At 35.9% G+C, this 17,172-nt stretch overlaps 1 protein-coding gene across 6 annotated transcripts in view; it reads left to right on the top strand.

Moving 5' to 3' along the window:
- MEF2C (myocyte enhancer factor 2C) overlaps window positions 1-17,172 on the top strand; it is a 131,724-nt gene that overhangs the window by 56,324 nt on the left and 58,228 nt on the right. For all 6 annotated transcript variants that reach the window (XM_064140602.1, XM_064140600.1, XM_064140601.1 and 3 more), the window contains exon 3: window positions 3,609-3,812. In XM_064140602.1, the coding sequence (XP_063996672.1) occupies window positions 3,609-3,812 (204 nt within the window). The remainder of the gene's footprint in view (window positions 1-3,608; window positions 3,813-17,172) is intronic.

Genomic DNA, 17,172 nt, shown 5'->3' with positions numbered 1-17,172 from the left:
TTCCTCCCTCCACTCCAGCTGCATTCTCTCCAGTTCTTATACTACTGCTACAAAATATTATGTCCCTTTTAAAAAAAATAATAGAGAAGGACATCTTAAATGATCTCCTAAAAAGGAGAAAATTAGTTAACTGGAAAATACCAACAAATCAGCAGTGGTTACACAGGGATAAATAATCTTATCTTCACTGATATTATCAGAAAAGAACTTGCACTTACTTCTTGCTGATGAAGGGGAAAAAGTTAAATATTAGACAGTTATTGAAATGCATGCATTTTTGGGATATCCTCTTAAATATATTGATGAATTGTCTTAGTGTATGTGTGTTCTGTTTTCAATCTCATTAGTGTTCTTCATGTCAAATTACAAAGTAACATTGTCCATTGTTACATGTCACTATCACAACTGGGAACTATAAATGCAGCAGATAATAACAAGAATTAGTGATCACCTGGATTTTTTGGTGCTGTAATGCGTTCATCTGGATTGCTTGCATTGTTCATTCTCAGCACCAAGTCAGTTCAACCTACACTTCCCGAGGGTAGGTTGCAGGCTATCTTCCACATTAAAAAAATAGTAATTAAGATATTTCCACAACTCAGCAGAATTCCTGCAATATTATCTGTTACCTTAAACAATATTAATTTGACCATTTTACTGTCAGTGATCATGGCTTCCATAACAAGTGGTTTAACAAATTGAGAACCAGAAATAGTAAGTAATAGAGCTGCTGTCTAATTATATTGCTCACAGAAATATTTTAGCGTATGGAAATTTATTCATCTTCCTTATGTAGCCACATAGGAGAAAGCACGCAAAAAGATTGCTTCCTTTTGAATGCCTTGAAGTATTCTTAATCTTTTCCGAAGTTACTGAATATTTGAACATTTGAAAATACAAGTTCACTCCTACTATAAACTTTTATAAAGGCATCTAGTAGATCTAGAAAATGTTAGAAATACCAAGGAGTTAAAAACAAATCAAAACCAGAGCAATTAAGATTATATTTTAAAGAAACAATAAGAAGATCTAGATGATTTGCTGGAATGTCTTTTTCTTTTTCTTTTCCTTTTTGCTTTTCCTGTGCATTTCCTTTTTCTTTTCCCTTTTTCTTTCTTTTTATTTTTTTTCTTTTTCTTTTTCTTTCTCTTTTTCCTTTTACTTTTCCTTTTTCTTTTTCTTGTTATATTTTCCTTTTTCTTTTCCTTTTTCTCTTCATCTTTTCCTTTTTCTTTTTCCTTTTCCCTTTCCTTTTCTTTTCCTTTTCCTTTTTCTTTTTCTTTTTCTTTTTCTTTTTCTTTTTCTTTTTCTTTTTCTTTTTCTTTTTCTTTTTCTTTTTCTTTTTCTTTTTCTTTTTCTTTTTCTTTTTCTTTTTCTTTTTCTTTTTCTTTTTCTTTTTCTTTTTCTTTTTCTTTTCCTTTTTTCTTGTTCTTTTTCATTTTCCACAAAAAGAACCTAACCAGTGTCATTCTGGTGATAAGCATTATGAAATAAGTATGTGCTATGCAGCACATCTATGTGGTTATTCTAAATGTTGAGGAGCACCTAACAGTAAACACAAACAGTGGCTTTTAAAGATATTTCTGTACTGGAGTGTACTTTGATGGTAAAAAGCTGTAACATGCTGAATTCTGAGGTTTCTCTTCAACAGAAACCATACTATACAGAGACACTCCACCTACAGCACTGTGGTCAAAAAGTTGATTGAAAGGCATTTTTAGATGCAGGAAAATATGTTGAGCCAGTACATTTTATTTTCTGTATATTTAGCCTTTTTTCTAAAGCATGCTTTTAAATATATATGTGTTTTAACAAATGCACTGCAATTTTATGTAATCAGAGGCAACATTAAAAGAGTGTTTGAAAGATGGAGATGTTTTGGGGTTTTGTTTCAGAATTTGAATGAAGTTTTGCTACCTATCTCATTATTCACTCCAAATATCAAAAGCCATGAAGACAGGCAAATTTAGAAAGAACTTGCTATCAATTATGCATAATTGAGATCACTGCTGTGAGAAGTGTGTTTTTTAAATGCTTGAATAATTACATTTAGTGGTGATCTATCTTTTCTTAATGGTACGTTAACAAAGGCTAAAGAGTTTGAGATGTCAATAAGAGAAATAATATCTATTTTACATTTGGGAGAATAAATGTTCATAATATTGGCAGAGAGCCTCATCTTTCTGAGATGGACTAGCAAATAGGGATTAGTAATACTTAAAGGTCACGTTTTCTGTAGCCTGATGTGCTGGGATTTTAAGGTAGTCTGGGGTTGCAGTTAGCATCAACTTGCATTAGGAATGTGACAAGATAAAACAGCAGCCATATGAACCATGTACAGAGTCTTCTTGCTGCAGCATTAAAGTGCAGAGATGTGACTGCCTCTGGTTGCTTCCATTAAGTAATGGTAGCTCCAAGTGACGGATGAGACAGACCTATATACTTGGTTGCGTGCATGTACCTTGACTGCATGTTAAATTTTATTAATAATAGGCTTAGCAAAACAGTATTTTCAAGTTAAAAAATGCATGTCAATAAAAATTAATTATTAGAGAAAAATATGCAAATAGGATCATTACCCTTGTATGCACTTCATAAGAATTGCATATATGACAAAACAAAAGGAGCAAAATTCAACCATAAAGTCAGCCTAAATGCCTCACGGTAGTTTCTGGGACTTGTAAACTAGCACAGAAAAGAAGAAAAAAGGGAAAAGGGTGGGGGGAAAAGTAATTAATGTGCAGGCATTGCAAAGCAGTCCTTGTGGAAATTATGGGTTTGTATACAATAACAATATTTTTGGTACTGCTTAGGTTTTGCAAGTTGTCAGGGCATTAGCCAGCTTACTAAGAACTATATAACATGAACAATTTTTTTTTATACTAAAAAATGTCAGTTTGTATTTCTAAGGATCTGATCAGATATGAAGCATGCTATGGCTGAGTTTAGAAAAGAACATTTCGAAGGTGGTATTTGTCGTCATCCAGCTACTGGGTTTTTTTTCCCTTGTTCATGCTGTATCCTTCACATTTCTCACATGAGTGTTTGCATTTTTAACATTGGATATTTCTCCTGCAGCATTGTGATTGTGTTTGTATGAACAGTATAACTCCTTTACACAACTTAAATCTGGTATGGAATAATTCACTAAAAATCTAAGGGGAGCTGGATGAGGTGGAATCAAAGTCAATCACAAAAATAACAACTGACTGCATGTGTTAAAACTATTTACACCTGCAAATCTGAGATGCAGTTTTTTTAAATATTGATGGGAAAATATATCCAATATTAAGAGTGTGTGAATTAAACAGTAAGATGGAAAGATGGAGCATCATCTCTTCATAGGACTACTTAGTAAAAATATCCCATGTTCTACAACTGCACCTTGAGTTTTGAGCAGTAAGAATTAGGTATATTTCCTCTTGCACCACACACATATCTGTTCTATTCTGGTACTATATTTATGCATTTGCCTTCTGAATGTGTTCAGTTCAAAGATTACAGCAATCACACATTATATTTAGGGAAAAAAAATAACAGCAAACAGAATAAGGACTGCATATGCCAGATGAGGATTTTTGATGGTCCTTGTTTTCTTTTCTTTCCAGGTGACATTTACGAAGAGGAAATTTGGGTTAATGAAGAAGGCTTATGAGCTGAGTGTTCTGTGTGACTGTGAGATTGCTCTGATCATCTTCAACAGCACCAACAAACTGTTCCAGTATGCCAGCACTGACATGGACAAAGTGTTGCTGAAATACACCGAGTACAATGAGCCACATGAGAGTCGAACGAATTCGGATATTGTTGAGGTAAGATTATGTGTTCTCTGAGGATTCTTTTCTTCACTTTGCTCTGAGGAGGAGGTACTGAACGTCAGAGGCCTGGCCAGTTTTTCTCAGGGGTTTTAGAGTGTAGCCTGGAGGTGACCTAGCAGTGAGAAAGCAGAACGCTGGTTTAGGAGTGGAAAAGGTGCAGCATAGACTGGAGGGAATACATCTTTTGTGAGCTTTGAATTTTATCTTGCTGAGTCTCACACGCTCATCAGAAACTGCTGCGATGGGATCACTGGCTCTCTGCCATCTGACTTGCTGCGCTGCTTTGTCCCTTTGTCCCATTAGTCCTTTACACATCTTGACCACTATTTCTCAAATCAATTTCCCCCTTGTCTCCTAGTCACTCCTGATGACATGCTTTCTGGAAAGCACTGTGTTCCTTGTTTCTTCAACCCAAAAATTATAGTGCCCTCCATGAAGGAAGAACTAAACCATAACTTATTAGAGATACGGAAGTAAAAGTTCTAGAATCACTGCTTTAAGGTGATTCATTTATCTTTTTGATTATTTACAGAGAAAGAAAGTTTAGTAAGATGTTTACTTATTAGATGCACAGATACCGTAACACTACAAAACTATAGTAAACACTATAAAAATATAGTAATAATTGTATCAAACTATTAATTAACATCTAATATTTTCAATTTTAGGCTTCTAATATTTGCACAAAAGTCAATTTGCTCCACACTTGCATTAGGATTCAAGCCACATGCTCAGAGCGATGTCTGAAAAATTAGCTATGTGACTTGTGCTACTCTTGTTTTCGGAGTACTTCAGTGATTATTCATCTAATGATGCCATTTTAAAAATAATTGGAAGGATGAGGTCTTGTCTTTAAAAAAGTGAACATTTATTCACAAATGCTGCTGAATACCTTGGCCTATAGGCATGGAATACTTCAGACCTTTTTTAAAGGTGTTTGCTACAGATTTTTTTAATTATCTGGATGTTGTCTTTAAAGAGACATCATTGGTTTTGGAGGATGAGTCATGTATTTGAGGCTATCAGTGGAAGAAAGTAAGTGTGCAAATGACATAGAAAATGTTTTTTATGCAGAAAAAAAAATGAGATAACAAACATGATTACACTTGTTACAGACTGTCACAATCACCCCACCATAGATTGGCAAAGACTGCAACCCAGGAATACATGTATCACTTTGCTGTCTATCCTTACGTCAGCATATAGGTTGATATGGATTTCCTTCATGATCTCCCAGAATATTTTCTCCCACTTTAGGAGAGGATGAGGTTCTGACAACAAAACAAAAATTTATATGAGTTAAGACCAAGAGGACAGTACATAATTTCTTCCTCCTCTCCATCATCTCTTTTCCTTTTACTTCAAATCTCTTCTGTAAACATGAAGCCTTTCCTGTCACCTAGCTCTAGTAAGCCTATGTCCTGTCCAGCAGAGCTTAAATTCTGTCCCCAAAATAATACTCTGTCCACTTTTAGTGGCAAAAAGCCAGAATATTCTTAGCAGGAAAAGTTTCCTGTGATATCTTTACTTCTTCCTGCAAGATTTCTTGTGGGAATAGGTAAGCCAGTAGTTGGGGATTTATTACTTGCTGTACAGCAAATGCTTTTGGTAACGAGAACTATGGTTTTTCAAGACACTTGAGTGAAAATGTAAAGTTTGAATTTATGTCTATTTTGTTTTAACTTTGAGATTTTCAGGGAAAGCACTCTTTGCATCAGCAAAGTCCTTGTCCTTCAAAAATCATGGGCTACTTTGGACAGGCTGATAGGCAGTTTTGCAGATGTGTAATTTTCTGGCTATACTAAAAATCTGATGGGTATCTCTTTTCACTCCTCTATATGGAGCCAAATAAAAGTAGGTAATTAAAATAAACATGGTTTAAATTGAGTAAGCTAATAACGGGCAGAAAAGGCCAAACAAGGAGCTTGTTTATAGTTTTCCTGTGTGTTCTGTCAGCTCTGAATTCAGTGATCAGATTGTTTTAATGTTACATTTTTCAGCATTCTGCCTGTAATGCGAAATACTTAAGCCACACCAATGCCAGCTCTGTTTCAGGATCAAAGAAGTACTTGTGCAGGGTGTAGGCTTTGAACAAGGGTGTCATATTATCATGCCTTTGCTTGATAATTAACATCACAGTAATGCATATAATAGAGGAACAGAGCCCATGAAAGTATGCAGTATGAGAAATGGCTTCGCTCTTAGTGTAGTCGGGATATATTTTTAGGTGCAGGATATAAATCTGCCACACATTTAAATATTTAAATTGATCAGTTAAACTGACTACATTACACATATTTTCCTTGTAAGGAGTCAATTTTTTTTTCGCTTTCAGACAGCTAGATTTCACACTTACAGGTTTTTAATCATGTTCTTCCAGAGCAATCAACAGCAGCTGAGAATCAGACAGTATTATTAAATCTGATAATTTTCAACTAAATGACTGTTCAATAACTATGTTTCAGCAGAAGAAAAGGGCATAGCTGTGCTCACAGATTTCTGCACAGAAAGAAAACTTTTTTAGGTAGACTTAGGAAAATTTGAAATATAACTGTCAACTGTATAAAGGTCTTTAATTTAGAATCCAATTTCTGTTCACATTCAGCATAATATTAACTATTTAGTTACTTTTTGTTGTAGTGGAGCTGTCTTACCGGTTATTAGAATGTGATCTAACTTCTTTAAACACTCTCTATTCAAAGAAACTCAAAAGAGTAGCTCTCTAATATGTACTTAATTACTTTTAAGTTAAACCACTGCTATTCAAATGGAAAAATTACATGAATTTTCATGTAGGTCTGGCTAATGCTGTTAATTTTATTAAGGAAATGTTTTAACTTTAATTACTGGGATTAATTACATTTATCATTTCTGAAGGAGTGAGTCTCCAGGCCATAATTTGTTACTTGAGGCATCAGAAGACACAAGCGACATACATCTAACAAATACTGTGGAAAAATTATTTTAATACTTACATTACTGCAAATGTAGCAATTTGCTCCCACCTAACTTAGAGGTATATGATCTGGATCCATCTGTCATGATGTGAAATGGTATAATTAACACTAGGAAAAGTTCTGTGATTCTTTGAGCTCTTTTAGTTTAATGACTTAAACAAATAGCTTATGCTCTCTTTACATGTGTAGCAATTATATTTATGTGTAATAAGTATAACTAAGGTGGTCTTTTCCAGTTGCCTCATTCAAAATGGAGTTGATTAGCATGCAGTTGTTATATCTGAGGTCTTTAGATCACAGTTTTATCTGCCAGATGGACTGCTTCAGTCAGCAATCAGCGAACACACAACATACAAGAGTTACTAAAAGTTGCTGTGTACTCATGAAGGAGAAAATACTTGCATTCAGCATTTAAGTTTACCCATTTTAAGCAACAGTGACAATTACTGTGAGCGTTGCCAAAATTTGTGTGCAGGTTTTACTATGGCTACTAGGTCTGAAAAAAACAGTTCATTCTGAGACTTCTGTTTAGAGTTTACTGGATCCTTAAAACTGAAGCCTTTATGTCCTCGTCCACCAAACCACTCACACCACAGCCGTTCATTCAGTTTTGCTTCAGTTAAAAAGTGAGCGTTGGTTGCTGGATATAGTAACTTATTTTAAGGAATAGCCCTGTGGGGTTCCTTTGACACTGAGAGGGAAAAAACAAACAAACAAACAAACAAAAAATTAATTTCATCTTTATGCTAGCTTCCATGTTCTGTATGGAAATAGCAAGAACAATACATTCAGTAACTGTCACCTAAAATCCTGTGATATACTTAGTAGAAAACTTGTTCATTTTTTACTTCAAAATGGTATTACTTTTTCTCTCATTACAAAATCCTGTGGCATTTGGTAAACAGTCCTTGGTACAGAAATACAGTGTTTTTACAACTAGAGTCCAAATATAGCCTTTGAAGTTTGTCATTACACACAGTTTCTACCTGCTCTATGAGAAAATACTTATCTTACAAGTTTGTTCTTTAACATTGTCAGCACAGTTGCACAGGATTAGGCAACAGATTTCTCATAGTATTGAGGAAATGGGGAAGATTAGGTGTCAAAATTTCCAGCAGAAAATTACATGCATTATGTATTTTTTGCATTTCTTTAAATTTGCATTTCTTTAAAATGATGCCAAATCATTCTGTAAAACAGAAATGGATGTAGCACAACTTACTTCAGTGATATTTTACTGCCACACTAATACAAGTAATGAGAACCCAGTGTCAAAGAACTCTAAAGAGGACATCACCTTTAGATTGCAGAGAACATATTTCAGGGGGAGACTACATGGAAATGTTTTAAATCTTGGTTGCAGTTGCAATTGCAATTACAACCCCAACATATTGCAGAAGTCCGCTGTGGTTCTTCAGCTAAGCCATCAAGCATTTGCTGATTTAAGGTGAAACTTCCTGCCTGTTCTTTCTCGCTGTCCCTTCTTCCTCATCACGTCTTTCATGTCAAAGCATCAGCTACTGTCTCAGCTACAGCAGACCTCCAGTGAATTTCTAGAGTCCTGGTTTTGATCCTCTTTCAGAGATACTGAGTCTAATACAATGATCCTTGCTCTGTGTGCACATAAAAATTCCTCCGACAATCCCTAACCACTTCATCTTTCAGCTCTTTTGAAGACTGCAATCCATCAGTTTCTTTGACCCTGCTGCCCTTATTGCCCCTCTTTCTCCAACTAGCTTCTATTCCGCTGCTGATTGAGTGGTCACTACCTTTAGTTCTCTTACTAGGTCAGTCTTTTCAAATTTATTACATTAAAAATATCTTCATTTTTCTGGCCAACATACATCCATCTACTCAGTTCCCCTCTGCCATACCACTGATCACTGTTAGAGAAAAAAGAGGAACAACACAGACTTCCTCCATTTTTCTTTTTGCTAACTGAATTTCTGTGTTATCAGTGCTAATCACCCACCAAATCTTCTCCAAATTCTGTAAAGTTCATTACTTAAAACTGCTGCTCTGCATTCATGCACACACATTTGTCTGATCATTGCAGCTGCCTCTTGTCTAGCAAGAAACTCTTCCATGACCTCAATGTCTTTTTGCTTTTCTGAAATATCTGTCTTGCAGTCTGCCTTTGGCTTCATCCTTTACTGGTATCTGCTTTCAACTACTCTGCTTTCAACTACTCTTTTTTTTGTTGTTGTTGTTTGTTTGTTTTTCTCTATTGTTTTAACATTTAGAAGGAGTTCAGGATCCTCAACATAGACTGTAACATACAGGGAGATGTCAACTCCTGTAATACTGTCACATCATTTTGTTTCAGTAAAACCTTATCCCAGTTTAGCTTCTCACTATACATTCTCTTACTCTGTGTGGTTTTTTTGCACACTGTGCCCTTTCACCCACCTCTCAACACACTTTTACACAACAGGTGCTACTCTAGATTATTTGCAGCCCTAGTTCAGATGTGGCACAGTAAGAACAAGTATCAAAATAAGATGATTATGATACAGTGACATGATTCTCCATATAAGTTACATCAATCACTGCCATCAAAGAACATACCAAGGACTCTTTTGACCACATCTGAGAGTCTCCTCATCTTCAACTCATCCTCAGTTTCATCCTCCTTAATCTCTTGCACTCCGCTACATACTTCTTTTTCTGTATTCCTGTCCATGAGAGTTTTACTCAGTTGCACTCTCTTGTGTTTCTTTTCTCACCAGCTGCTCCTTCAGTTTGCCTGTTAGGCATCATTTTTCTGTTATGCTTGACATCACTCTATCATTTTCTCCTTCTCCTTTGGAGAGAAACTCACATCGAGTGAACTCTTGCTTGTAGTGGTGCTGAAGAGCTTCATCAAGAATTAAACTGAACTAGTCTAGGAGAGTTTAATTATCTTGGGGATGGCTGATTGGCCATGGGGAACAAAAGTATTTCTATTTTTCAATAATATATCAGATTTTTAAATAATTAACAAATTATATATTCTCTTTCATAGATAATTACAGTCTAGCCTTTTTCAGTTTTAACTTGTTTTGCTTAGACATACATCTTCATTGCCCTTGTAACTCACCATGACTGACCATTTGTAGAGCCTTTTCTCTTCCTCGATGGACTCCTGTATTTAGTGAGGGAGAAAGAAGTGAACATAGCAAGAGAGATGAGTGCCACTTGCATCATTTCCAAACAAGAGCAAGAAGTGAGCTCTTGGGCATGCAAAATTCTCTCTACAGATTGCACATCCTCTGTGTTTTACCACACACAGGCATCATGACAGACTTTAATGTTAAGATGTAAGGAAACAAGGTAATACCAAGTCCTGTAGGCTGGTGGAATTCAGAATTTTGCCTTGTGTGTGTGTTATTACTCCTTTAAAAAGCATTTCACTCTAAAAAAAAATGCAAACATATAGCTAATGTTAGATAACAACAAATACTTCCACAGTTCTGTAGAATGAGCTTGAATTGAAAATTCAATTGTTTTTAGTATGACCCAGCAACAGAAAATAAATACTACTAAATCTCGTACAGGCTTGAGGTACTTAAAACTTTTTACAGCTTCAGTACACTGAAGGGCTGGAGTTGATGGAGATGGCACTCAGGCAGCAGAAGCAGCATGCAATGTGGGCAGTATATTGTGCCTGACTGCAAGGAATGGTGGAGAAGAATGGTACAGAAGAATGCCACAGTCCTTTTTTTGTGGATGCACCTATTGCACATTACCCCATCAATTCTGACAGGTGTGCTGTGTGCCCTGTAGCACATGTAGGGTTAGTTGCTTGGAGTGGAAGTTCTGAATGAAACAAAGAGGAAAAAGCTTTCCTCTTGTCAATTATTTCCAAAGGTCATAGAGCTAATGACTAGCTGGGAGGTTAATTAGATTCTGAGAGACTCTTCAGATCAATTAAGACTCTGATCTGTATATTTGTAGTAAATAAGCCCATACAAATCTCCAAATGTGCTCTTAGGAAATGCAAGGCAACTGTTGTATCTTGTTTAACGCAGTAAGTGTATTTTCTCCTATTGTCATCATAACATAGTACTGCATATAAACAAGATGTGAAATACACTTCAAGCTCTTCAGCTCTTGAAATCAGGAGAACTATTTCAGATACCATGGGCTGAAGATCTGGGACATTATAGAAAGTAAGCCTGTATGTAAGAAAGGTTATTCAGGGTGATCTAAAGACAGTACAGTCTATTGGATACTGCCCTGGACTAGGACTCATGAGGCTCCAATTTTATTATTAGCTTTGCCAAATACTGTTGTGTGACCTTGGACAAGTCACATTTCCTCCTAATGCTTCAGTTTCCCTATTTGAAAAATGGGGATAGCATTATTGATTTCCTTTGTAAATAGTTGAAGACCAGTTTGTTAAAAAAACCCACAAAACAGCTACTGCTACCGGTTTCTACAGGCCAGAAGATGATTGGACAGGGTCGACTGGCCAAAGAATTCCCTTTGGATGATGATTTAGGCTTTTAAAATGTTTACCTCTTGCTTCATTTTTAGTAAATACGAGCCAAACCATTATTGCTAACCTCATGTGTGACAAAATAATGGGACTGACTTTCTGAATTTTGAGCCTTTGAAAAATGTGTTTGCAACCTAATACACTTGTGTGAGTTTTTTTCTGTCTTTTCCCTAACCATGACTAGTACCAAAAAAAAAAAAAAATTGTGGAGGGGAAAATTGCCCATTCTCAAAAAACACTAAAAATCTCTCAACTTTATCAATCTTAATTTCACTTTTTTTTTTTTTTCCAAGCGATGGATTTTTGGGCTTTATGTAAATATCACCTATCACAAGACCATAAGAAAAACTTCAAAGCTGGCAATCTATGGAAGACAATTCTATTCTGTCCTAAGTAGTCCCTCAATGGGACTGCTGTTCCAGTCAGTGGGACTGTTCAAATTAGTCCGAAAGTAATTTATTCTTTTTCTCCATTGATCCACATGAGATTTTTGACTCTCTATCTTTTCATCCACGGGCTTACTAAGTGCTCATTGATAATGACAGCATCTTGTTGCTGTGCATCGAGTAAGTGATAGACTCTTGATGCTTTTCAGCCTAGAACAAGAAATAAGGGTCAAGTGTTGACATTTTTTTAATAATATAGTTCATATTAGTCCAGTGTGTGAAAACTGCAGCAAAGGGAATATTGCATAATGAGTGGTTTTGTTTTACTTTCTGTTAAAAAAAAAAAAAAAATTCTTTCCTCTATGATTTATTTGGTTAACATGAAACATAATTTTTAATCCTAATATATCTCAAACGAACATGAAGCAGCTAATCTAGTAGCTTGTTTTGTTATATCTGTTAAGAAGAAAATAGGGACCAGGAAAACTAACATGGATGCAAAGTTGGTTACTTTGAAGCACAGGGCAGAGCAAAAACTACCTTGGAGTATATTTTGAGTGAGCTCTGATCCTTCTCAACTTTTTCACTTATAGAAGACCGGTTCCCGTCTTTGGTCATGCCCTCATGTTAATTTTCTTATATTCTTTTTATCTTAATAATAATTTAAAACATATTTAATAACTTAGGCAAAGTTTTGGATGCATAGTTGTAAAAATACTATGATGACAAAGGTGAACAAATATGTACAGAATATGTATGTGTTTCAAACTCTGTTCTTAGTTCTTTTCTTTGTCAAAGTGGGAGCCTAAATCTGTATTTCTTAGAGCAAGGTCTGTTTCACAGAGCACTGTTTCTTTCTCCAGAACATGATATATCTGGCTGAGAACCTGGAAAAATCTTATATGTCTGTGTTACATTCTTATAACTTAATAGCTCCAAAGTTTTATCCCAATCTAGTCACTGGAGAATGTTCTTTGTTTTTGTAGTCACTGTTTCACATAGTAACAGCTTGTTGTATTTTGGTCTGTTTGCCAGAGGGTAGGTTTATTTTTAAATCCCTGAACTCTGAATTTTCTTTATTTTTCCAAGATTGGAAGCAGCTGAAATGCCTGGAGTTACAGGTTGAAGGGCTTGCTTCACAATATGAGATGGGAAGTCTCATCCCCTCCCCCTTTTGTGTTTTTCTTTTTTTAAATTTTTCCTAACAATGTCTCCTAACTGATACTTGTCTAAAAATAGAAAACCGCCTAACTAAAAATAGCCTGGCTCTCAGTCTTGCCAAGGAAAATGGAGAGGAATAGGCGTGGAATAGAAGGCTGAGTAATCCAGCTCTATTCATTCACAGATCCCTTTGAGAATGCAGGAGATGATAAAGTGCCCTCAAAAAACCACAGGCCTGACTTGCTCTCTTCAGACTCCTAGGTGCCAATAAACATTTTAGCCCAAGGATATTTTTTTTTTTCCTCATAGATTGTAAATACTTTCTGAAAGACAAGGCTTTGTTTCACACAGAGGCGGACTTACTGTCAAAAATAGCTGACTTTCCTAAGGTCTTTTTTGGTTGGTTTTTTTTTTTTTTTTTACTTTCCACATGTTTTTTAATTTATTTTCAGATGAGCAATGACCGCAATGTTCTGTCAAGAATTACCATGAAATGTCACATATCTAATGTGAATGAATGGAAAAAAAAAAAAATAGATGCTTTTCATTGATTTCATACTTTAAATTGTGCCCTGAAAGCTTCACAGAACAGTAAGGAAGCGAAAAATTTTACTCTGGCTCTGAGCAGTAAAAGTGAATGAGCAGGCAGATGATTTATTTCACTGAAAAATCAAACTTCAGCTGCAGAACACATCTGCATATATATAAGTACAGGGTTTTTTTTATTTGTAATTCTTCATTTACCTGAAACTAAAATTTCACTGAGAGGGTAGAGGAGATAAGAATGGCAAGCAGCAGGATCTAATTAACTTGAAAATAAACCCATTGAGAACCCCACAAAGCAGGAACTTTTCAGCTGAAAAGCTGTCATGTTTGAGAAAGTCAGTCTTGTTTTGTGCTACAGAGGTTCTTATACCGCGTCACCATTCTGCTGCTGCAGCACAAGGTATCAGGATTGCTAGACAGAAAAGACACCAGGAAGGGCCGAGCATGCTATTTAAAGCAGGAATGTTTGTTGTTGTTCTGTGTAGGGGGATTTTTTCTATTTTTTTTATTTTTTTTAAATCTGAGTAACCTGGTCAAACACAGCAACAGGGTGTGGAAATGTCAGCACAGTTCACAGGGTTATTTGAGCCTGAGTATTGTTTTGTTCAGTTCCTGTAATGCTGCTTGTGATAAGACTCTGGAGACAAAGGACGATAATTGATGGAAAGGGACTTAAATCACTCCAAAAAGAATCAAGGTCCTTGTATTTGGGTACATCGACTCTTCTGGTCTCCTTCCTCCTTGTAAAGCATTTTGGCTTCTTGCATGTTGGCCCCCTACTGCTCTTTGTAACGGAGGCAGACCACAAGTGATTCCTTTATGCAGTACACAGGGTGTAATTGTGTCTGTGTGGTGTATTAGTAATTACCAAGGCTGAATTCCCATATTGTATCTTCACTGCAAGCACGGAAAAATAGGACACACTACCCTGCATTACCATTTTCAACCTAGATAGTGAACTACTTACAACTATATTCCAGACACAAAGGCTTTTGTGAGCAAACCCATTTTTCATCTTCATCACTGAAACATCCCTGCTTTGCAAGGTAAACACAAAATGTGGTTATTTACCTGAATTCTTACACATCAGTAATAATCACAAGTGAAAACAAACCCTGTTCTCTTACAACTGTCTTTACTGTACATGACTAACCTTACTTCTGCTCTTTCACCCTAAGAGTTTTTTGTTTCATTCAGCTCCCATAAGCGGTCAGCTGCTCTTTGTCAAGCCAGTGTTGATCAGGCAGTACTGAGTTTCCAGCAAAATCATCAAGTGATGCACAGTTTTTCATATGCAGTGAGCAAAGTGGTTTTAGTGTGTAAGTGTTTCCTGATGTGGACCCTTAGCCCCTACTCACAGATAAAAAGAGAGCCCTATGCTATCAAAAGCCAAAAAAATGGGATATGTAAACCCCACCATTCAGGTTTAATTAGCTCCCCTGATTTAAAGGTCAGTGGTAGACTTCTGACTAGCTTCAAAACTGACTAGTTACATACAGTTCCTTGCAGAGACACCAATTTCTACAGGTTTTGTCATCCTTTGTGGTAAGCATTACTAGAATAGGTCTTCTCCAAAGATTTGTGGAAGTCTTGTTTCAAGCTGTGAAACAGTTTACAAGAACAAATTTGAATGCTCCTGCAAATAGGTGCAGAATCTTGGCTTTATTCCTGAAGCAGTTCCAGTGTCAGTAAAAGTGGCAGAATTTGGATCTAAATAGTTCATACCATGAGTAGCATCTGTAGAATCATAAAGTAGAACCATTAAGGTTGAAAAAGACTGTAAAATCATCAAGTCCAACCTTCAACCCAACACCATCATGTGTGCTAAACCATGTCCCCAAATGTGCCATATCTGCATAGAGAGGTTAAAAAAACATCCACTTCCTTTTCACAAAACAGAGCATGACACTAAGTGAATCCTCTTCCCTGAATAGCAGAGGCAAAAGGAGCATCCATCATCAGAGTAAACGGGGGTACTGAAAGTAAGTCTCATCCTGGCTTTTTGCCTACTTCATCTGCTAGGGAGTTGGGATTTTAAATGCTCTGTTCAAGTCAGAGCAACATACCCTTCTATTTCGCATGAGCAAAATACCTCCATACCTCTCCTTCCCTGGGCTGCACATGCATAGCACTATCTGTTCTCAAGACTCCTTTATAGAGTTTTCATAGTGCTGGAAAAAAGTTATGTTAAACTTCAAAATATGCTGAGTTTTCTTCCCTGTTACAGTAAGAAGGTATAAATTAATTATTTATTTGTGTACTATAAAATTTGCATCCATCCTTTATGTATTATGTAGTTCATATTGATTAGACTCCATTTAACCTGAATTCAGGGAGGCCTCTGCGTGTTTGTTTATGCAGCAGACAGCTGAAATTAATGTATGTCACCAAGCTTGCAGGGCTATAAAATCTCAAACACATATGCTTTATTGTTCTACATTTTTAATAATCACAAGTCTGGTGGTCAGATGTGAATTAATGTCCATAGTCCAGAACTGTTGGATGTAGATAAATCTTAAATTGCCATTGTTCTTTGAATTTAAAACAACACAAACAAAAAAGGGGCCTTTAAAACAGAGGTTCAATCAACATTTTCTTTATGTGGTAATTTATAAATGCACAACTTCAAATTGTTGTGTTTTCCTTACTTAATGTTCCTACGAAGGCTTTTACTAGTTAATGGAAGAGTAAAATAATCTGTTAAAAGAAGTTGCATCATCTGTGTTCTAAACAGTTCATTAATATTTTTTTCATGATAGACAGTGCTGTTAAGGGGAAAAATCTGTGATGTATTGGATGGGCTTGCATTAAAAAGAATCCCAGACCCATTTATTTGTATCATCCTGTGTGATCTATAGACAACTATAATTACATTTTGCCATGCAGAGTTATAAAAATGTGCATGCACTTTACTTGGGGTTGTTAAAGTATACGTTTATGTCTTTGATCAAATGTTACAGCACACAGGCTGTTCAAAGAAAGCAAATTATAGAAGAGTCAATAAGAGTACTTTAAACAACACACAGCTGCTATAGATTGATTCAAAGGAGATCAAAATCTTGACAAGAAAGCAGTTCCTAATGGAGTGTATGGTGTTTAAAGTATATTTAGCTTGCTACAATAGAATCATGGCTATAACAGCAACAACATAAAAACACATAATTTTTCCTTGCGTTGTTATAATCCAAGGCTTGGTTATTACAAACTTCTAGCATGTTGAAACATCTATCAGTAAAATGGAAGCTTTACACTTTCATCTCCAGCAGTTACCAGTGTGTGCCTTAGCATTTAAACTGTATTTTTGTAACCTATGTGAAAAGAAGCTTGCCTTCTCAAATGTAAATTTTCTCACAACCCACATGCAGTGTTTAACTCATGAATAAAAATTCATCATTGTTCTCAGTACTTTCCACCCTATATCTGAAAGTGTTTCACAGAAGTGACTAAACATAAACTTTAAGATAATGCAAGTGGAGTGATCTGTCCAAAAGCCTAATCCAGAGGCACATACTTTGTGAGCGATCTTAACTGTTTGATCTTGAAGATTCCCAGGGGGCTGCAATCTGCTTGTTAAGTATTAACCTAATCTGGGCTATAATGGAGAATCCTTTCTCATTTTAATCCCAAAAGTTCCAGGAGCTCTCATTTCTCCATGAACAAAACGTCCCTGGCAAGAAATTCTTGATGAAATGAACGAGTATGGGACCAAAGGTTTCAAAAAAAGAGATTCAGAAAATATTTCGGGGGGGTTTGTGTTAATAAAGGGACAGAGATTTCAATTTAGCTCCTTTCTTAAATTATCTTTTCTATGTTTTTGTTGAGAT

Source organism: Pogoniulus pusillus, chromosome Z, assembly GCF_015220805.1.
Source record: "Pogoniulus pusillus isolate bPogPus1 chromosome Z, bPogPus1.pri, whole genome shotgun sequence".
Taxonomy (NCBI): domain Eukaryota; kingdom Metazoa; phylum Chordata; class Aves; order Piciformes; family Lybiidae; genus Pogoniulus; species Pogoniulus pusillus.
The sequence above is the reverse complement of the archived record's forward strand: the minus strand, read 5'-3'. Positions and strand labels throughout refer to the sequence as shown.